The sequence below is a fragment of the Nesoenas mayeri genome, assembly GCF_963082525.1.
Source record: "Nesoenas mayeri genome assembly, chromosome: 2".
NCBI lineage: Eukaryota > Metazoa > Chordata > Aves > Columbiformes > Columbidae > Nesoenas > Nesoenas mayeri.
Genome location: NC_137543.1, coordinates 42469727 through 42492386, shown reverse-complemented (window position 1 = coordinate 42492386; position 22660 = coordinate 42469727). Strand labels below are relative to the sequence as shown.

The 22660-nt window shown below is 39.6% G+C and overlaps 1 protein-coding gene across 2 annotated transcripts; it reads left to right on the top strand.

Annotated features, from left to right (window-relative positions):
* The first annotated feature begins 876 nt into the window (after positions 1 to 876).
* Positions 877 to 12372, top strand: MRPL15 (mitochondrial ribosomal protein L15). 2 transcript variants are annotated; one of them, XM_080339643.1, is made up of 6 exons: positions 877 to 1010; positions 4336 to 4493; positions 6811 to 6976; positions 7453 to 7576; positions 8724 to 9104; positions 11921 to 12372. In XM_080339643.1, exons 1-5 carry the CDS (start codon positions 912 to 914, stop codon positions 9059 to 9061), a joined length of 885 nt encoding a protein of 294 aa, XP_080195769.1. In that variant the 5' UTR covers positions 877 to 911; the 3' UTR covers positions 9062 to 9104; positions 11921 to 12372. The 2 variants fall into 2 exon arrangements, with proteins under 2 accessions (XP_080195769.1, XP_080195768.1); XM_080339642.1 differs by lacking the exon at positions 11921 to 12372 and having other exon boundaries at positions 8724 to 11218.
* The last annotated feature ends 10288 nt before the right edge of the window (positions 12373 to 22660 follow it).

Here is a 22660-nt window from a genome sequence, read left to right as displayed (position 1 = left end):
CGACCTACTAACAACCCCCTATCTAATACACCCCAGGATGCCTTCTTGGCCGCAAGGGCACAGTGCTGACTCATGGTCATCCTGCTGTCCACCAGGATCCCCGGGTTCCTTTTTCCTGCACGGGTCTCTAATAGGTCGTTCCCCTCAGGACTCAGGTAAGATGTTTGTCGTGGCATTTCATGTGTATTGTTGCATTGTGTGTTTATTTTGTGAAGGGGGTCAGATTTCATGTTAAAACTCAATAATTTCATAGAATTGTAGAACAGTTTGGGTTGGAAGCTCATCTAGTCCAACCCTTCTGCAATAAGCAGGGACATGTTCAACTAGATCAGGTTGCTCAGAGCCCTGTCCAGCCTGACCTTGAATGTCTCCAGGGATGGGGCCTTGTAGTTTAAAACCATTACCCCTTGTCCTATCGCAACAGGCCCGGCTAGAAAGTGTGTCCCCATCTTTCTTACAGGTCCCTTTTAAGTACTGAACGACTGCAATATGGTCTCTTTGGAACCTTCTCCCACTTCACCCATTTTCTCTTGGAACAGGGAGAGCTGTGGTGTGACCTTTTCTCCCAGACGTGACCTGCAGCAGATTCCACCCACAGGAACAATTTGCTCAAAGAGCAGTTTCAGGACGGAGTGTGGGATGCGACACTGAGAGGGACCGGGTGAGTTTCACAACGAGAACCGGCCTTTCTGCTCTGTATCTTCTCAGCAGCAGCTTCCCTAGTTCAGTTCTTCGCCCGGGTCTCCCCGCACCCCGGCGCTACCGGGTGACTGACTCCTTGCCCCGCCCTGCCGGCGGCGGTGGAGGCTGCGCGACACTGTTGGGAAGACGCGGGAGGTGTGGTTTACGGTTCTGCCGTAAAGCAGTTCACCCGGACAAGCCTTGCTGCTGCCCTTGGGAGGCGAGCGGACATGAGTGGGAATGGCGGGACCAAGGCCCTGGAGCTGCTGCGGTCACTGCCCAGAGTCAGCCTGGCCAACCTAAGGCCCAGTCCAGGCTCCAAGAAGCGGGTGAGTGCCTGCAGCTCGTCGGGCGGCTCGTAGGCACGCTTTCCCTCCGGCGGCAGGGCTCTTCGGCAGGGGGCACGCCCGGCCCTGGTGGCGGCTGCCTCGAGGGCTGTCAGAAGGTCTTTGAGGACGCTGCGGCAGGCCCAGGAGAGCGGCCTGGCCGGAATAGGCGTGGGAAGGCTGAGGAGTGGGTGTCAGTGTTGTGTGTGTTGGCCCTGTTCGTGCCGTTTGTATGTCTTGTAGCCGGTGTGCGTGCCCATCCCCACAGAGAACTGGCTGAGGAGTGGCTCAAGCTAAACCTCAGGACCATCACGGGGGACAAGCAGAAACCATAAAAACTATAGAGTACCAAATGTTTATGAGGTGGGGTAATATACTTGAAAAAGGAGGATTAAAAAGCTTGAAAAGGAATGTGATGCCAGCCAGCACTTATTTTCTCTGTTGCTTTCTCAAAAACAAAACTGAATGTTATCTCCCATGTCTCGTTGTAAAGTAATTGGGGAGTAAAGAAGAGCAATCATGAAGAAACCCACCTGATTTGTGGGAAATATCAGTGAGCAGGGGGATGACGTTCAAGGGCTCAAATCACAGAATTAGAGAACTGACAGGGAGCACCAAACAACACTTCCCTGTCAACTGTCAAGTTTCCCTAGAGATGCATATGGAGCCGGTGAGTGCTGCATAGTTGCAACCTCCTAAACCTGTGACAAGAAAAGAGAGTGGAAATTCTTCCCCCCCCTGCAGCTGTTGGGGTTCCCTTGTCAGGTTACTTCTCTTGAAGCCATGAACACCCAGCTTGGCCAGAGTCAAGCACAGCTAGAAGAAGAAGCACTGTGCAGGACTGAAGTGGTGATTACTAAGGTTTTTTAAGTCAATGCAGGCTCCAAAATAATGCTTTCAGGTTTATCATCTAGAAGTTATGAAACAATTTAAACTTGAGTTTTACTGGAACTGATGCTTTCCTGACAGTGTTTGGTCTCAGGACTCTTCATTTTTCAAGGTGGCTTTTGGGTTGAGGAAAACTTTTTTCTTTTAAATCTTGAAAGCAGAGGTTTGTCTACACTCACTGAGTCTTTGGCAAGTAACCTGCAGCTCTGTATAGGAAATTAGAATTTTTTACTCATGTTACTGCTAACTCTTTACCTTCAGTTAGAGTTTGTACAAGTGAACTCAGCTCTGTTTCTCTGTTTTGTTTTGTTATTTTGTGCCCAGCAGTCATTTTTTTGTGATTAATGAAGTTCTCAAGTAAGTAGGGCAGGTTTACGAGCATTTGACTTCACAAACAGAAGTTGTCGGAAAAAAAGGTTTTAATTGGCTCCTCTAACAATGTAAAATGTGGTCAATGTACTGATTACGCTGCATTTGTGGCTAGATATTGTGGGTGTACTTGTATTAACTAGAGTCACGATGTAATCTGGTGTGTGTACAGGCAGCTGCCAGAAAGGGTGGGTGGACCAGAAGTGTCCTCTCTTTGCTTCCAGGTGCTCTCTGCTGCTGGAGGTTGTGTGGTGAGCCAAAGCAAGGAGCTAAAACAGCTGAAAACTAGTTAGACAAAAATTAGTTTTCATCTAGTTTAATTCCCTGACCTGTCCAACACGGAGCCACACAACTTCTTGTGTCAGCACAGGAAGCACTGTGAGTAAAGAAGCTTAGTGTGCCAGCTTCCTTTGGTGGCAGGGATAGTCTGGTCTAGCATAAAACCGCACTTGAATGCTACGCTATTTAATATTAATACAGGTAAGCTGTGCATCTTAGGTCAGATGATGTTTCAAATATATTAATGTATTTTTTTTCTGATATATATCCATACGAACTTTTCTACTAATATTTCAATGCACATGCTCCATAACTTTGGAAACTTTACAGACATAATAAAGAGCATAAAACATCAAATTTTATGTCTTTGTGGTGTTAGGCTGATAATCAAATAGCATGATGTAACGAGCAGTTTTCAGACCTGCATTTTGCTGAGTATTCTATACTGCAGTTTAACTGCACAGAGTGGTTTTGTAGAGTTAGTGGTGCTCGAAGTTTGGCCATCTGAGCTCTGAACACATAAAATGAGAAGGTGAAGAGGCTTACTGTAGTCTCTTTAGTAATTATTTATGTACATTATTATTGATCCAACAGTGACTATGCTGTGACTTAACCAAAGTTAGCTCATAAGCAGTACAAATGCTGTTTATACTGCCTTGCTTTACATGTATCCCAGCCCGACTGATTAACATTAAGGAACACGATGGAAAATAGCAAATGTATGAATTGTGGTGTGGAAATATGAGACAAGTCAGCAGCATGACATTGCTCGTTCCATATGCGTTCATGCTCCAGTGAATGTTAGTTTAAATGAGAAAAGCTTTGTAAGATCAAATGGATCCATCAAAGTGATGTGACTGTGCCTCCTGGAGCTGAACAGTGAGCTCTATCACATGTGGCACAGCAGCAAGGATTCTGAACCTTGTGGCTCTGTCTTATCCCTGACAAAGTGTGAAGAAATCAAAGTGAGCCTTAGTGCTACAGATTCTTCAGTATATGAATTAAATAAAGTCACCTTACACAGAAAACTTTATTAGGTCAGTGTCAGCTGGCACCGTTTCATTTAGTAGCAGTGGCTCCCAGCTGCTCATTTCCACCTTTGCTTACTGCTGGTTTTGTAATCCAATAGATATTTGCATACCCATGAATTGTACTGAATGGTGCAACTGACCTAGATTTTAAATTAAAAAAGAAAAAAGGTTTTAGCTTTGCTTATCCCATTCATCATTTAGCTATGCAAGTGCATCTGCTGGCAGAAATAGGAGCTGAGTGCAAGAAGATTGCTAAACTGCTACTTATGACTGTAATATTATTTTAGAAAGTCTGTCCATGAAAAGAATCATATGTGCATAGTATATATAGCCTGTTCCCCTGCCTCTTGAATTAGAATTGATTTTATTTATTTTTTTTTTACCTGTTTTCATTGTCAGTGTTTGGAAACTTCTGAGCACTGAGCAACTTTCTCGTGATACAGGAAATATCAATAGTAATTCAGGAAAATTCCCTAACTTGGAGAACGCAGGGTGTAAGGTATAGGATTCGGTACTGGTATTCATTTTGTTGCAATATGTGTTCATGTAAAGTTTCAGACTATATGTGGTGTCTACCTAGAGCTGTGCTCTGCAAACATTACATTAACTGCTTTTCTGATAAGTTTTCCCCTTAGAAAAGAGCTATTACTTTATTTTTCCTGAAGAATCAGTATTTTGCTTGTTGTTTGGATCCCTGAAATCTTATGTTTTATACTTATTGCCAAAGTAGTTGCCTGAATGTATCATTGATTGTTTTCAAGGAGAAAAGACGTGGCCGTGGAAGATATGGAGGCAGGAAGTGTGGTCGAGGTCACAAAGGAGAAAGACAAAGAGGAAATCGCCCCCGATTAGGCTTTGAGGGTGGTCAAACTCCATTTTACTTGGCCATACCAAAATATGGATTTAACGAGGGACATAGGTAAGTTTCTTCACGTTTAGTCAGAAAGTAATTGTTGTCTGCTTTGCTTGGTCTTTCTTCTGAAGCTGGAATACAATATGCCAAAACAGACCTTACTGAAAATGAGACAGTCCTCTTGATTGTTAGCTCCCTTACCAGCAGCATCTTCCATTTCTTGTGAGATTTTTTTTTAAAATGAATTATGTTCTGTTGGTTTACAGCTCTTCTTCTTTGCCCATTTCTTTGCATAACCCCTCATATATAGCAGTCTCCTTTCCTGCTGCAGCTGAATGTATTTCTTCTCTCAGACAACTCCTCCACACGTATCTGTTTCTCCTGTAGTCTGTCTGCACAGCAGATAACCTGCTGAAATGACTGGGAACAGTCCCATTGGCTCGAGTGAGGATGTTGGGCATGGAGGTGTAATCCAAAGCCTTGCTTTGTGATCTCTCTTTGCTTCATTCATTTACCTGGTCTCCTGCTAGCCAAGCAATTCTACTTCTTTTCATGACAATTTATTTTATTTAATTAATTTATTTATTCATTTAGCCCTGCAACACTGCAGGTTTTATCTGCACTCCTATCTGGTCCACTTGGGATCTTAACAAGCTCTTTAATATAAAATCCATTGGATGAAGCCATTAAGTCATCTTTGACTATTGTTCTCCTCAGTCATTCTGCCTTGTTTGACACTTCTATCCCCTTCACATGATGTTCTTGTTTATGCCATGCCCCTCTTTCAGCTTTTTAATGTTTAAAATTATTCTTCTAACCAGTCACTGTTCTTAGCTGGAGATCTGTATGCCAGTTTTTTATTAGTTTCCTCCACTACATTCTCAATTACACGTTTGATTGGTTCATTTTGTTGTTGTTTAAAGCTGGTTTTGTTTTTTAAGATAGCATTTTTTTTACTTTGGTCACCCTGGTTGCTTTTAGGTATGGTCATGAAAGCATTGTATGGATAGAGAAGTTGTTCTAGGCAGTAGTAAGAAAAATATGCCACACCTCGCAGACAGTTCAAGAATGAAAGGACTTGTGAATTCATTTGAAAATTGTTAAACTTCCATTTGCTGTTATAACTTCATCAAGTAGCTGTGTATTTTTAAATTTCCATTCTTTATGCGTGGAGTATAACTTACCTGTCCTGATGATGAAAGTTTTTCTCTGTCAGTCTTTCCAGTTTTGAAGCACGATTCAAACTGTATTTCCACGTACTGTCATTTTCTTCTGAAAGGAGTACTTCTAATAGGTGAAGACATGGTGTAGATCCTACGAAGGAAACACTGCAGAATGCAGACACTGAGCTTACGTCAACAGCGGTCACATGTTTGTGAAGAATCAACAGCAAAAAATTCCAAGTTTCTACAGTGACAAGAAATAGGGTCTTGCTGTTTTTAACTGCATCTGACAGCATGTGGGAACAAAAGAACTACTCTGTAGTTTCTTTTCAATGTTATGGGCAAAATTTCAATGCCAGGCCTTTGTAAATGTTTTTCTAGTGAACACTGTAACTGCACTTGAGCAACACTATCATGATGGGATGGGAGCGTGCTGAACAGTGTGGATTGGCTCGTATAGTAAAGCTAGAACTTTATAAAATGCAAAAGTAGGTTCTGCTGAAGCTGATATCTATTGACAAAATATTCTAGTTTCCTTTGGGGATACGGCTTAATGCATATTTTCTCAAAGTTTCTCTCTCCTGGTGGTATTTTGAGGAAGACTCCATTAAATACTTGTGAGATGTCAGGTAGAGTGGTAGTGGACTAAAAAAAACCTTGTTGGACATAGGCAAGTGATGCAGGAGCATACACAGAGTTTGGCTGATTGTCTTGGACTAAATTTGTATGGGAGGAGAGGATATTTTTTTGACAGATTTTCTGAATGTTTAAGTGAAGCTACCAGGCTGGATTCACTTTGAAGATGGTAGTTATTTAGGATCTTGTTGGCTTACCAAGAAACGCTGACTCTTTCATTTCTTTTTTATTTTATTTATTTATTTTTTTTTCTTTAATTCCTTAAGCCAGCCAGGAGGTGGAGAGATATTCTGGAGTAAAATTAGCTCAGCAACAGCAAAATTATTAATATCATATTGGAGTAGGGTGTGTGAGAAAACCTGAAAGCATAATGGAGTCTTGGACTGTAACTAGGGATTGTATTTGCATTAAACTTAAAATTTTGACTTATAGGTGAGTGTGTTTTAAACACTTGGTATTTTTAGGAGTAGGTAGAAAATGGAGTACACTGTGATGTATCTCAGTTAACCAGTTGCTATTAAAGCTTTAATTTTGTAAATTTATCATTGTTTTGTTTGAGTTTTATTTTATTTTTCTCTCCCCAGCTGCAGACGTCAGTATCAACCGCTCAGTCTTCAGAGGCTGCAGTACCTGATTGATTTGGGTAGAGTTGATCCCACACAACCAATTGACTTAACGCAGCTCATTAACGCCAGAGGTGTAACAGTGCAACCTCTCAAAAGGGATTATGGTGTCCAGCTGGTGGAGGAGGTATGCGTACAGGATATTTATTACTTCAGGCATATAAAGCCTTGGGTCTTCAATTTTCCATGCCAGGCTGTCAGATTGACCTTCCTCTGTATTGGAAGCATCTTTGCCATTTATAGTTTGCTGTCGGATTTTTGTGGTAACACCACCACAAGAGGGCACTGTGTGTTAGCAAAAAAAGCCAAGATGGTGTATTAAGACCTGAGAGACTACAAACATAGTAGTTAAGTCACACATAACAAGAGGTTGAACTAGTATTTTAGAACAGAAGCCTAGAATGTACTGAAAGAAATACCTTGGACAGGCAAACTTTTTTTATTCACACTGAGGACAGTTTGGTTACTTGTCTTGGTGCAGGGAACAGGCACATCATAATATTTTGCAGGATTTAATGTTTCTTGCAGCTTTGCCGAGAAGAATAAATTTATATCCAAAACCACTTGTTTTAATTTTACTGTAATATGTGTTAAAATTTACAGGGTGCTGATATCTTTGCAGCAAAAGTAAATATTGAAGTTCAGAGGGCATCTGAATTAGCGATTGCAGCCATAGAAAAAAATGGAGGTGTTGTTACAACATCATTCTATGATCCAAGGAGTTTGGGTAAGAATTTCTTTTCATCTGTGACTTTTTTTGTTGTTGTTGTTTTGATTGTGCAAAGATTAAATGATCCAAATCAAAGTTTCAAACATAGTTCTTACTGTAAAATCATCCACTTCTATTCTAAAAATTTCAACAACACATTGTTGTACAAATGTTGAACCGTAATGCATCCTCAGTTTGGGGTCTTTATTTTTTAAACTGTTCACTTGTTTAGCCCTACCAGTGTTATTGTCATTTACCAACTTAATAAAGACTCTTTATTTGAATTTTTTTCTTCCAACTTTTCCAAGTGTTTAATAACCTTGAGAAAATTCAGGAAAAAAATAGATTTTTAAAGAACTGTGGATATTTATCTTTTTAATTTAAAATATTTTTCCACTTAAAGTGAGGAAATAAGTTACGGAAGCTCAGAATCATTCTAGTCAAAATGGCTATTGTTTTCAGAACACTTTCACTGAAGAATGAAGCTTTGCTTTGCTTGAGGCTGCATCCTGCCTAATATTCATTCATGTGGTTTTTATTGACAATAATGGAGCTTTCATGTGTGAATGAGGCTGAGAACAAGAGCAACAGACTTTTTTAGTTGCAAAATATGTTATTCTGGAGTGATACAAGTTCTCTTTTTCCAATCCAGAAAATAATAAAAATAGTAAGGTTAAAAAGATCCAGAATGTCATTTGCCAAATTCAGTAAAACTTGAGAGGGTAGTCTCACAAATGATGAAATAGATACACATGCCTTCGATTCTTTATTTAAAATACTAACATTTGTTGGTACACTGTATAAATAGCCATGCAAATGCATTGCTTTTAACCTGGAAGTCAGTCCTTTAAATAAATGGCGTCTTTTAGCTTAGTTATGGTATTTTACCGAAGTAGTCATTCTAAATGTATTAGAAGTAATGATTCATCTGAATCGTCACTATAAATATCAGTTAAACAGAGTTGTTTGTTTTTTTAGGTGAAATTTGTAAAACACTATCTCATTCTGAACAAGAAAATTCTTAAGATTTGGTTTTTTGCGTGGTACTTTTTAATAAGAGTTTAATAACTTATTTAGCACAAAATACTAAATAAGGTGTCACTTAATGTCTTTAAATATGTATTATGGAGCATAATACCTAATTGTCCTTCATGTTTATCCACAGAAATTTTATGTAAGCCAGTAGTATTTTTTCTGCGTGGCCAGCCTATTCCAAAGAGAATGCTTCCACCTGAAGATTTAGTCCGTTACTACACAGATGCAAAGAATCGGGGATACCTGGCAGATCCATCGAAGGTTGCAGAAGCCAGGCTTGAACTTGCCAAGAAATATGGCTACGTCTTACCAGACATAACGAAGGATGAACTCTTCAAAATGTTAAGCGCACGCAAGGATCCTAGACAGATATTTTTTGGTCTTGCTCCAGGCTGGATTGTGAACATGGCAGACAAGAAAATTCTCAAACCAACTGATGAGAGGCTGTTAAAATACTATAGCTCATGAATTCAGGACTAGAGACAACTGCAGGTGCACAGGAAACATCTGGGTATGAAATAATGGATACTAAGTGGTATTTGTTTTGTTTTGTTCAAGACTCCTGTTAGACTAGACAAAACATACATTTTTGTTTATGTAATCTTCTGGTGTAGCTCTCAACTCTCTTTATTATCACAATACAGTATATGAAAAGTCCTAACATTCGGAAACAGTGTAGAATCTGACATAAAGAGTGTGTTCAGGCACTTTCTCTCGTGATGATTTGCCATTTCTTTTTTTCAGATAAAATGTTTTGATGTTGCCTTTATTTCAGAGAATGGTTCCAAAGAGTTACTTGACCTAATAATTAGTTTATATTTCTCCCTTCAATTTAAAATCAGAAATGTGGCTGTACGAAGCCCATATTAGTTTTACAATCATATTACATATCATTATAATCTATGTTTTAGAAAATGGTATCCTGAATACCTTTGAGAGGTAGACCATCTGTTTTTGGAGAGGGGAAATTAAAAAGAACCAGAAATAACAAAGTACTTCAGAATTCATTCTCTTCAATTCAATAGCGATGTTTTGGATTTTGCCACTTCCATCAATATCACTAGAGCTTGAGAGGTCTTGATTTTTGTCTTATGTCTGCAGGTGGAATTGAGAAAGACAGGGTGTGCAGTTTAAAAGAACTGTCTATCTAAATTACAAAAAGAAAAAAAAAGGCTATCTTAAATGTTTTTTATTATTCAAACTGAATTTAAAACTTGTCCAGACATAAATGTAATGCCATTAATAAAAAATGCATAGTAGGATCCAGAGTCAATGCACATTAGACAGCGACAATAGATCGCGAAGGATGGGAATGTGATTAAGTACACAATTAAGATTCAGTTTTCAGCTTGATCTCAGATTGCATACATGACCATCGACAAACGAATATAGATGTGAAAAGTTATGAACAAATTATTTTAATGGGAAACAGTATTTTAATCACACCGATCTGATACAACTACGAAAACTATTTTCCAACAAACATTTGTTTCATCAGTCTCTGCAGAATACTGTATTATTACTATGCAGGAGTATTCTAGGTTTCATATGGAAGTTTAGGATTGGGTGTTGGGACGATGAACCAAGCGGTAAATGAAAAGATGAGAGAGGACACTAAGTTAATCCATCAGAACTTGATCAGACTCCTTAGAAGTTAGTGAGATGTTTCATAATTACATGAACTTAATGGAAGCTGAATTTGGCTTTAAAATATGGATAATTTGGTTATTATGGTGCAGGAAACAGTCCGGAAGACCAGAACACAAGAGTAAGTCTTGCTTTCCAATGTTCATGTGCCCTTGGAAATGCTATATATAGTTTCCTGTAGCTGCCAAACCATCTCATCTCCTAGGGGAAGCTGCCTTGAGTGTCAGAATCTCCTGTATAACACCTGTATTCCACTTGTGTGCTTCAAGGAGGAAAAAAAAAAACAACAACAACTTATTTTTCTTTCAGGGAATAACAAGAAGCAGATTAATGTTTTCGTTGGTGTTTGTGAACTAGCTCAGATATTTGTTTCACTCAACAAACCGCCTTGTAAATTAATATGAGCATCTGTAATTGCAAAACAAAATAAAACAAGTCTTCTATTCTCATGATGATTAAATAATCTGAAATCCAAAGATTAACAATGGAAAGTCACTAATTTTTGATAATTTACTCTTCAGCTTCTATTGTCTGTTGTTAATGTGTGTTAGATGCTATCAGCACCGGTCATTCTCCTGACTTGTGCTTTAAGTATAGGTGAAACATAGGAAAATAACACCAATATAAATTGGATTGTGAATAGCAGGAATTTGGTTTTAGTGGCACTAACATTCATATTTTATACAGCGCACAACACTTTTTTGGAACATTAAGAATAATACAGCATGCCAAAAAAAGTATAGCTAGTGTTAACTTGAATGTGAAGTAAATAACTTTCTCACTTTAGATGTATCCTGTTCTGCATCCTGATGATTGTTGGTTTGGAAACTTAAATGACAAGCAATACTTTTTTACTTTTTTTTTTTTTTTTTCTTTTTTTGTTATTACAATACTACTGCCTCCATTGGGGAAGGAGTTGGAGGAGGGGAAGAGTATTTATTGCCTTCCCTTATTTGTGCCATAATGTTTCTGTTTTTATGAATCAATTCACAATTGTATTTTGTGGAGGTGGTGGTACTCAACAGGAAAGCTACTTAACTGGAAGCGAAGAAGGAAGTTAGTCATATTAGTGAAGACCAGAAGACAAAAGTGTTTATGTATCATTGTGTATTTTTGGGAGGAGAAGAAGGGGGAAGGCAACTTTGTTTCCACTCCTGCTCTTTGTATTAAAATGAACAAATTGCTCTCAGCAATTTTTTTTTTCAAAATCAACTTCTTTGATATATACATGCGTGCACATGTTGGTTTCTGTAGGTTTCTAAATGGTTTTCAGGTGAAAGGGTAACTTGGATAAAATGATAACAGTGAAAGAAAGAATGAAAACAGGAAACAGATGCCTGGTGACGTCGAGGGATTGGATAGCGCTTATTCAGTGAACGACGTCTTAGTCACAAGGCAGCTGTATCCTGGCTCTGATACTATAACGCTACAAATACCTTGGAGCCAAAACAGCCACGTTCCACCAAATCCGGTCATTCTACTTTATAAAGGTGATCTTTTATCATCTTATAATTGGAGAGGGCAAAAAGGGCTGTATGTTGCTTTATTTAAAATATGCAATGCTTGTCTTTTTTCTTCTGTTTACAGTAGCTAGTGTTTTATAACTTGTTCTGATTTTTATTTACTAGTGAAAAAAGTGACAAGGTTATAGAGGATTTCCTGTTCATTTTATCTCATCAGGAATACAAGTCTCCGGGCAACCGAATACAGAATTATCAAAAGCACAAGTAAGTTATTGACAAGGTTTCTAATAAATCCATAATAAACAGCCTCCCGATGGACCATTGTTTATATGAGGGTGAGGCTCACTGATGAAAGACTCTAGGCCAGCACTGAGGCTATTCTTTTTATTTAGGAATATCTACCATGTTTTCATGTTCATAAGATAAATTATTGTCTTAGATATCCTGTTTTGATAGGGGTTTTCATACGCAACAATGTATTAACACAGCAAAAAGCACCCAATTGGCTGTAACCGGAAAAGCACTATCAAGTATCTGAGGAAAAGAAACGTGATTTGTGCCATAAAATACTGAAAGCCATGTCAATTTTTATCAACATCATGCTTTTGAATGGTTCCTTGATAAAATTGGTTATGTATGTGAGACTGAAATAAAAATAAAGGCCTCTGAATGAGTACGTACTTCGTTATATCATACCTCGATAATTGGAAATCACCTGCTTCTTATGAGAGAGACTGATAGCAGCTGGTGAATACTGTACTTACAGGTGGCTGACTGCAGATTCAAAATGCAGCCAGTTAAAATAAATGCACTTTCCTTTTTACTTGTATCTACAACAAAGACACACTGCCTTTTACTTCATTATACTTCATATTAGACATGTTTAACAACCAAAAGTTGATTCCCTGATTTCCAGAAAGAAATAAATGAATAAATCAGTGGCCCTGATCTGAATCTTCACTGGCAGTGTGCCAACATTGTTTTGACATAAAAGCATAATTGATGTTAGTGCTCCAGGAAGTCATATAAAAGTGATCAATTACGAAGATAGCTTCCCATTGCTATTTTATTATTTTGTGGTTTATTGCTAAGGTTTAAACTGCTAAGCTAATGCAAAGCTAATTTTGCACTGTTGCACACCCACAAGTTCTGTAAAAAATTGTCTCTAATTTGAAATCGTTGCCCAAGTTTTGTACTTTAAATATTTAAGTGTTATGTATATCTAAGCTAAGATGCTGTGTCTGTCCAAAATGGGCAGTTTAATTTTCCATATGCAGATTTATTTCTTAAAATTTCCTCATCAGTGATCAGATGGGAGCAGTTTTACATAACTCACAGTCTGTACATCAGTTTACTGTGGTATAGTTTAGTCTATGAAAAGATGTAGTTAGAAGTCCTGGTGTGTCAGAATTCTTACCCCTTAGTTATGAACTTTTTAAGCTCCTTCTCCTAGCCCAGGTGGCCCATCTTGATCTTTTGTAGCAGAAACATATGGCACCGTCTACAGAACTATTGGTTTCTCGGTGGAAGGCAACTATCTTCAGATCTATTCTGTCTCCCTTGGTTAATATTCCCTCTGTTGCATCTGCATCTTCCCGAGGTCGCTTCTCACTTCTCCCATTGCAGTGGTGGGAACCACAAGGCTCAATCATTCTCACAGTGTCATCCTGTCTGGCCCACTCTGGGTTTGAAAATCTGGTTGTTTTATGTGCTTCTGCAGCAGGAAAAGTGTTGATCATTCCTGCATCTGTTTATATGAGGGGGTTTTTCATGGCTTGAGTTTCCTGGACTGGTGTTGCTTTTGTTGTTAAAAATGTCAACAGCAATGTTGTTTACTTGTTAACCTTGTAGATTCCAAGGCATACACTGGCCATGTTGAAGGGCCCTTTGAGCAGTGGATTCAGAGTTATTCAGAGCCAAGGAGCACTCCTAGAAGAGTGTCTGTGCACTTAACTCAGGATTATTCTCACTAGATACAAGTCTTAATGGATCAGAAATTTTGCATTCAATGCATTAATACTCAAATCAGTCCCTCCTTGCACTTTTGGAAATCCAGCTTCTAAAAGATTCATTTTGTCTCCTGATAGGATTGTCCTGTCTGGTCTTTAATTTATAAATATGGGCAGGTTAGCTTGAAAGTCTGCCATTTCTTAATGTTAATATTCTTCTTGTTATTCCTTGGGCAGGTAATGACAGCTAGAGGTTTGTGTACATAAAGTGGTCTATGAAAAATAGTTGATATGTACATTTACAGTAAACTAGTTTTCTGTGGCTTTTTTTTTTGGGGGGGGGGGGGGGGGGGCGGGGGGTGAGGATGCTGTTATAGTTTGCCTTGCTCCTAATGTGGAGTACCTTAAATTAAGAAAGTAAATTCACCCTTCATATCTGACAAGGCAGATGCTTTCTTAGTTGAATGTAGCTGTGATTCAGACCTTCAACAGTTGGAATCCAACTTTTTCCCTCTAATCTAAATACCATGAGGTGTTGTTCTCATTTCAAAATAAATGCAATTTACATTGCTCTCAGGTAGACAATTGTTTAAGCTCATTTCCTAGGTAGTAGAAATCTGATTGGTACAGTCAGTGGAGCCTGGAGAATCCCTGCATTTAGCCTGGATCAATCAACTAAATCACCCCCTAGGTTCCACTGACTGTGACAGTAGTTTTAACACGTAACACACTCGTATACACCCAAAATTTAAGTATTTGGAGCTGACTCCCACTGTTTTCAGTGACCCAAGATGCTTGAAGTTAATGGTTGGAAGTTCTCCTTAGGGATCCGTGTATCTCCAGTGTGGATTGCCTGGCTTACCATTTGAAATTTCTGAAGCTTGATGTACTAGGTTGTGTTTGTCTTTGGAATTAAGCACATTGATTTAATAAAAAGCAAGTCAGAGGACATCTTGATGCCACAAGAGGCAAAATGCTGGCAGTCAGACAATCAGTATTATTTTATTATACAACTGTTGAAGACAGCAGCTTTTCCAGGATACAGAAATCAGTGGCATCCTTGCCAGAAGCTGCTGACTCTTTCAAGGTGGATGACTCCCAGTTCCTAGCCCTGCACTGGCATTGCTATTCAAAATTTGACTGCCTGCCTTCTTTGGCCCTTTTGTAATATGTTGCTGATGTTTATGCTAACTCTGATGTGTGTGTTTGCAAAAGAAAAAGTGGGGGAGGAGGATTGTGTCCCTCCGAGGGCTCTGCTTCAGCATGTGGTGCATGTAATGGCTAGAGAAGGTGACAGATGTTTAAACACAGATGTTGTCTCACTGCACTCTGAGAACATGCAGACCAATGTGTCTCTTAGGGTTCCCCCTACAACTGCTGTGATAAATTGTGTTATTTCTATAAAAGACAGATTTGGGACTGATCCTTCTACAGATTTGGACTTGCCATTTCTCCTGTTTTCAATGATATCTGAGTCCCTGAAACCTCATAGACCTGTTTGGTTTCTAGTGCACAGGCAATCATTTATCTGGTGGGTTTTTTTTTGGCAAGGCAATTGCACTAATCACCACAGCAGGCAGTCTGGATATGGCCCATGTACTAGGCTTGAGACTGTTCCAGGCTAAATATTATTCTACTGGTTTTATGTTGGACTTGGCTGGTGTAACACTACTGCCACCCTGACTTCTAGGACTTGTAAAATGTCTGGGCTCATTATGACTTTGTTGATATGTTTTGTTGTTGTTATTGGAAGGCTCCAGCCCTTCCAGGTTCATCATTAAAGACAGGTGTTTACTGTGGAATGACCATGAAATGAATTACCGTAGCAAGGATGTGAATGTGTTGCAAAATTCTACCCGAGTCAGTTTTTCTACATTCATTTGCATGTATCTGAGGGAACAGAAGCACTGGGCTGCTATGACTTTATTTATTGTGGAAAATCTTATCTGACCATTAAGAGAACCTAAAAAGAAAATAGAGAGCAAAAAGACGTCAAGTAATTTTTTGCAGCATCTTGTGAAAAGTGCACATTTTCCCGGTTTGAACTGTTGTTCTCAGCGTAGCCAGATGACTGTACTGGTGGCATATGAGGAAGCTGCAATGGCAGCAGAGCACTGTGGGCACTGACAGGCAAATGTGCTGCTGTAGCTGGCCCTAACAAAAGAAAAGAGAATCTATGGGACCTGGGAACAGGAGCATCAAGGTATGAAAGTCTCTATCTGAAGAGATTCCAAAAGCAGAAACATACTAGCGTTCTACAAACACCACTAAAACTCTGCTGCACTTTTAATTACTCTTTGTTTTTGCTGACTGTACTGTAATGAAGTGTAAGTATTCAAGAAATCATTTAAAGAATACATTTTAGGAGTTTTTTTTGTTGTCCTTAGAGTTTTCAGCCCTGCAGGGATCTTGTTTCCAAGTATTGTTCCTGTATCCAGCAATACTAGAAGCAAATTTAAGAAGTGGTTGCCAGCATTTTCATGGGATGGCATTATTCCAAGAACTATTGCTTTAGGATAAACAGTAAATACTGTGAGGCTTGCAAAACAGTTACTGATTCATTGCTTGTACTCTGCTGACTTATTCATTGTTTGAGAGCATAACTCCTCTGCTGTCTCTGCAGTTGACCTCCAGTCATGTCTCCTCAGCATGAAAGAAACACACTGTTGTTTCCAGCATCCAAACCTATGGGTAGCAAACATTATATTAACCAGGTATGTGAGCATCCCACACAAACAGCATCTTCCTCTGCTTCTTTCCCCAAATTATAACTCTGCTGTGATTATATGAAGTGCTCAGAGTTGTATCTGCTCACTGGGCAGAGGGAGAAGGTCCAGTGTCCTTCTGGCACAGGCAAGGCTGACACCTAGTGACCAGATGCATTTATTCCTATGGGAATTCACTGGATTCTGGTTCAGTCACTATTCGCTCTTCTCTAAATCTGGAAGGTTTAAACTTCAAATGGAATAGTTAATTTGTGTCATCGTCACTTTTGGCCTTTGTTTTCAGTGTTCAGTTTCTAGTGTTCTCTTCTAAAGATGAAGTTAAGGTAGCTTGAAAGCTTGTTCAAGCTTAATATTGGAGCCATGAAGGTTTTGCATGTGGTCTCCTGGGAGCTGTGCATTGCAGCTGCTCTGAGCAAACTGTGAGATGGCTGATAGCAATCACCAGTAGGTTTGGAATATGGTCCTTCTGTGGCTTTTCCTTAATAAAATCACGGCTGACCTTGGTGTTTGTATTCTCTTTGTTCATCCTGTTTCAAAAAAATGCAAAATCAAACATAAGGAGATATTCTCTGAGTTGCAGAATGTTCTGTCTACTGATGTCTGCTGACCAGGGGTAGCATCTTACAATGACGCTGCCACTTGGAAAGTGCTACTTGTTCAGTCATCATTGCAGATCCTGCTGGAAATGCTTTGAGTTCTGTGCCTTAGTGAACTGCGTATTAAAGAGGAAGAGTAAAACTTGGCTAAAAGACTCTTCCAGAATGCTTATGATTTTTCTTTGCCTATCTAAATGAACATTTCAGGAGTATAACCTACTTCTGAGAATTGTATGTGACCTTTACCAAAAGAAATAACCATATAAATTTGGGGAAACAGCCCCCGCAATGTGAACCAAAGCAGTCTTCTCCTTGTAAGAATAATCATTGACTCCAAAAGTTGACTGCAGAAGTTCTCAGTGGTTCCCCACATTAATGGGTTTCACACAAAACCCTATACTGAAGCTCTAAAGAAGCCTTGGAGCAATCATTGGGACTGGATAAATGTTTGTGTTTTAAATGTCTCTTATCATTTAAATGTTTCTGGAAATATTGGAAATAAACATTTTGGTTGATTCAGCATGACTCTTTGCTACTAGTACTGTGTTTGACTACACAAAGTGTCCAAGCTCGATGTTTTTCTGTGGCTGAAAGGAAACTTTGATTCTTCCTGAATGAAATAACTAGGAACTTGCACAAGCCATGTGTTGTTGAACGGAAAAGGCAGGCTTCTTTTCCTTCAGATAATCTTTTCTATCTGACTCAGAACTTTACATATGGCTCATGTTCTGTATCTGTGGCATGTTTCTAATTAACCCATGACAAAATAAGTGTTCTGTATTTTAAAATACAGTGATTTTTTTCATGTGCTAACCATCTCTGATAGGATGTGCCTCTGGAGAGAGGCCTAGCAAATTCTCAAGGCACGAATCTCTGTCAAAGGCAGGAGATTCTAGTCTCTGAGCAATACAAGCCTCCAAATAGTAACCGTCTTTCCGTAGGTCTGGGATTCAGGTGCTCTGACACTGTGTATGTGAAATCCATTTTTATTCAGAGTAGTCCACATCATCATGACCTATTTTTTTTTTTTCTTCTATCATCACAGCTTTCACAGTTTTGTTTCAGGGCTGCAAGGGCACCACCAAGCATGACCATCCCCCTGCAACCTGCTGGTCGATGCCCCCTTCCCATCCCAGGGAGGTGCCCAATGGCCAGGGCTGGGGCTGCCCTGGTACCCCTGGCTGCCCTGCTCCTGCCCAGGGTGCTGGGACAGGATGAGACAAGCTGCCAGCCCCGACCTGGCCACCCCTCATTGTGCTGTGACACTAGGAATGAGGATAGCAAAACTGTGCAAACACACAGAACACAGTTCTTTTCCCTCTCTGAAGAACTGATGGTGCAGTTTGGTGAGTGTCTCAAAACTGTCACCCAGTAACATTTGCCTTGAAGGGAAAACTGTATTTTCTCACTCATGTTTGCAGCTATCCTTGGTTAATCTCCAGAAGTAGCTCACAAAGTTAAAGGGTAGTTCATCTGCATAGTCAATTTGAATATTTTAAAAATTCACAAAAACTGAGTTCTAAACTTTATTTCATTTGCACTGAAAAGCTAATGATCAGTTATGAACAAGAGTCACAAAACATGTAAATGTGAATTTGACGAGGTGTAAGCAATAAAGACCTGTCAAATTATTCATTTCAAAAGCTAAACACTGGGGACCCTGACAGCCTCTAATGGGATCTTTGAGTTTATAAGGAAAGCAGTATATAAGGACATCCTTGCTCTGCCTGCAACTGGATTCATCATACACTTGCAAATATGAAGTACAAAGGCATTTCCTAATTTCAGTCACAGCTAAACTTAAATGAAAGTTGAAGCTGAATGTATCTGTTTGATCTTAGTTCTTGTGACTCAGGATGTCTCCCTACTGCACATGCACTTGAATTTTACACAGCTGTGTTCTAAAAATACCAACTGATGAAACCTTAGGTGAAAGATTTCACACCGTTGAGGTTGTTTTTTTGTTGTTTTGTTTGTTTGTTTTCAGAAAACCACCAGGAAATGCATGATTCTACACTGAAACACTACTTTTGTATCTCTGTCCACTAATATTCTTTATCAGAAGTCAACAGTTTGTGATAATTTCTGCCTATAGTATTATTGACTCCTTTTTGAAACTCCATTTGAGAATTCCTAATTCCACTTTCCTATAAACTAGTCCAAATAAAGACATCATGGTGAAGTATAGTCTCATGCATTAAGCTATACAGTACCGGGTCACTTAAATAATGATGGAACTTTCATGCTCACTGAGGAATGACTGAATTTCTTTTTGCATGTTTGAGCAATTTGCTCACATGATTAACATGAACAGAAAATGCTTACTAAAAGAGAGGTCAAAAGGAGAATATAAAGGTCTCATATGAATGAAAAAGTTATTATGACATGCAAGAAACTTTGAAGGCTATTTAGTTTCCCTGGGATTCAAATGTTTTTCTCTCTTCTCTTTGCCCCTTTCAACTTCTTCTGTGTCATCCTTCCTAGGATGCTAAATCCTCTGACCACATGAAAGACATGTGCAAGGTTCCCACAGGACACAGGTCCTCCTAACTCATGGCACATTGCTGTTCTGATTAACCCCCCTGTATTGATTTGTTTGGACCAATTAGATTACAAAACCTTTTTTTTTTTTTTTTTTTTTAATCCACTCTGAAAACAAATGTAATTAATGTCCCTTATTTACCATGAAAATACTGTGGTTTATTACCCCTTGGCTGATAATCAAAATCTAATCAGCAAGCCACTCACTGGCATAGTGCACATAAACCCTTGATTTTGTCAAACTGCAGCCTGATGGCCAAAAATATTAATAAACCACCGTGCATAAAATCTTTACAGAGTTTTCAAGGAGAACTTTGACCTGGATGCATGATAGTCTAAAGTATTTCTGGAAGGCTGGTGGTAGTAGTAATCCATTGGTCACAAAGTATGGGAGGCACTGATTGAGCAAGGGCTGGCGATGCTGGTATAGCCACTTCTTCAGTAGGTAGCAGAGCACTCAGCTGCAGGCCTACCCAGAAAAGAAAGGAAAATAAAGATAGATATGAAAATGAAAGGAAAGAAAGAAGGAAAGGAAGAAGAAACGAAATAAAAAGAAATGAAAAGAAACAAAATGAAATGAAAAGAGAAAAGAAAAGGAGAAAATGGAAGAAAAGGAACGAGGCAACATTTTTCAGTAGCTAACACTAACACCGACTGACATTCCTAGAATGTGATGGGTTCTTATAATAAGCTTGTGCAATCAGAAGCTGAAGAATCAGTTTCAGAGAATGCTACAGTCAAGTTTTTAATGTGTTTTAGTCTGATTTCCTAAGGAAAATCATGTCATAGAATCATACAATCATAGAACACCAGGTTGGAAGGGACAATAGTGATTATCTGGTAGAACCTTTCTTGACAAAAACACAAGATGGCCCAGCACCCTGTCCAGCTGAAGCTTAAAAGTCTCCAGTGTTGGGCAACTCACCACTTCCCTGGGGAGATCATTCCAATGGCTGATTGTTCTCATAGTGAAAAAATTACCCCTTCTGTCCAGCTGGAATCTCCTCAGGAATAACTTGTACCTGTTACCCCTTGTCTTTTCCACATGATTCCTTGTAAAAAGGAAGTCTCCATCTTTGTAGCCACCCTTTAAAAACTGGAACATGGTGATGAGGTGTCCCCTGAGTCTTCTTTTCTCAAGTGTTGTGCAACAGTACACACTTGCCTGTCTGTGCACCCATTTGGCTTCCTTGTAATTTCTTTTGAAATGTTTTGAACAGTTTCAGCCCTGCTTGATGAAGGAGTAGAAGAATCCAAGAGCGGAAGGTCCCACAAGCCCCATGAAGACAAGCAGCTGGACTAGGAGAGGAGGCTCGTGTGTCCTGACCAATGCACAGGCTTAAATGTGAATCCTTCTCATTAGACACCAGTAAACGTAGCTCCAAGGCTTCAGCTAGCAGAGCCAGGCTTCAGCAGGAGTGCTGCTCATAAGCCATGGGTGAAAGGGCACGTCTCCTGCCTCTGATGCTCTTGGAAATATGCACACAAAGATACTGTCTGGAGAGGCAAACAATGAAAACAAATCCACAAAGTATCCAGTCAAAAGCAAAACAGAAGTTCTTTTCCTCAAAATCTTTTTCACTCCCAGCAGTCTCAATACTGCTCATAACAGTAGTAAGAAAAACCCTTTCAGCTGTGGTGTGATTTATACAAAGTTGGCAGTCTATTAAGGTTAGAAAAATGATAACTATAGCCTTCTGCTTTCACATCAACCAATCTAAAACTTTCAAAACTATTCCAAGTGTATTTAATGCAAATCCAGCTCAGTAATTTGGATTTTTACATGCTACTTTGTTCGGTTTTATTTCCACTTACTCTCTGCAATTTTTTTCACTTGCCACTCATAAAAAAAGGAGACACATTTTGTTGATCAGTGTCAGAAACAGATAGATGTAAAGTTCAACAGTACAGAGAATAAAAAATATTGGAAGCTGCTATTAACCTAGAAGAAGATTTTAATTTGCTAGATAATTTCTTAATGAGATGAACATTCCCCATTTTTCCTAATTTATGCCATGATTGACTTGGTGGTAACTTTTACCAGTTACTCAGGCAAGAAAAAAAAGGTTTTGCGTGATCTTCTTCTGCAGATGTGGACCATTTTTTAATTGCCTAAAAAATGTCTCTTCCTTTTTTTTGCTACTAGTTTTCTTTGGGACAGGAGCTGATTCCTTTTCTGCCCTGGCTGGAGCTGGCAGAATGCACCTGCCTGCGTGACCCAGCGCGAAACAAGGAGATAGCTCAGCTCTGCATGGGGCCAGCAGGGCCAACGTGTTTTGCTGCTCAAGAAAGAGACTGGCTGGTACTGCCCAGGGGTTCCCAAGGGAGTTTGCCCACCAAAATATGCTTATTGCTGAAAGAACAGCACTGTCGAGGTGGGACAGAGGGCTGGAGGCAGAGTGAGCTGACTCCTGCGGCCGCCAAGGTGTGGGTGGTGAGCAGCCAGGAGGTAAGAAGGGGCACCTAGCCTCAGGCCATGATTTTCAGCCCTGTGTGTTTTGTGCCATTGGTGAATAAGGCAGTTGGTGTGTCTATTTCTTTCTGACATTGCTCAGCAAAATCCATCTCTCTTGTTCAGGAGTGGCAAGTAGAAAAAAACCACACAGTATCTAAGTGGGGACAGGCACATAGCTGGAACAAAGTAGTGTGCAAAAATTAAACTTAGGGAACTGAATTTGTGTGAAATACACTTGGAACGATTTTGAAAGTTTTAGACCTGTTGATGTGAAAGCAGAAGTTTACAGTTATCATTTTTCTAACCTTAGCAGTAACTCACAGATCTTTGCGAGTGCGGCAGCATCAGTCACCATCAGCAGGAAGGTGCACACAAAGTTATACAGAGGAAGGCACACCCATCACCTTAACCACCTTACAAGAAATTAGAATTAAGGCTGAAGTGTGTGTGGGGTGTCGCGATTTATTTTCCCCAAAAGCATCGTACAAACCCGTGGAAGAGGCCGGCGGTGCAGTGGCCGCTGGGGGGAGATGTTACCGCGCACGGCTCCCGAGCGCCAGGGCGAAGCTGAGCGGCTCCTTTCCTGGGTCAGGTGCGGAGATTGAAAGGCTCTAATGTGAGCGAAAAAATCTCTAGGGGGGTTCTGAAGCAGGAATGCTTCAAAATCTGCTTTGCACCAAAACAGAGACT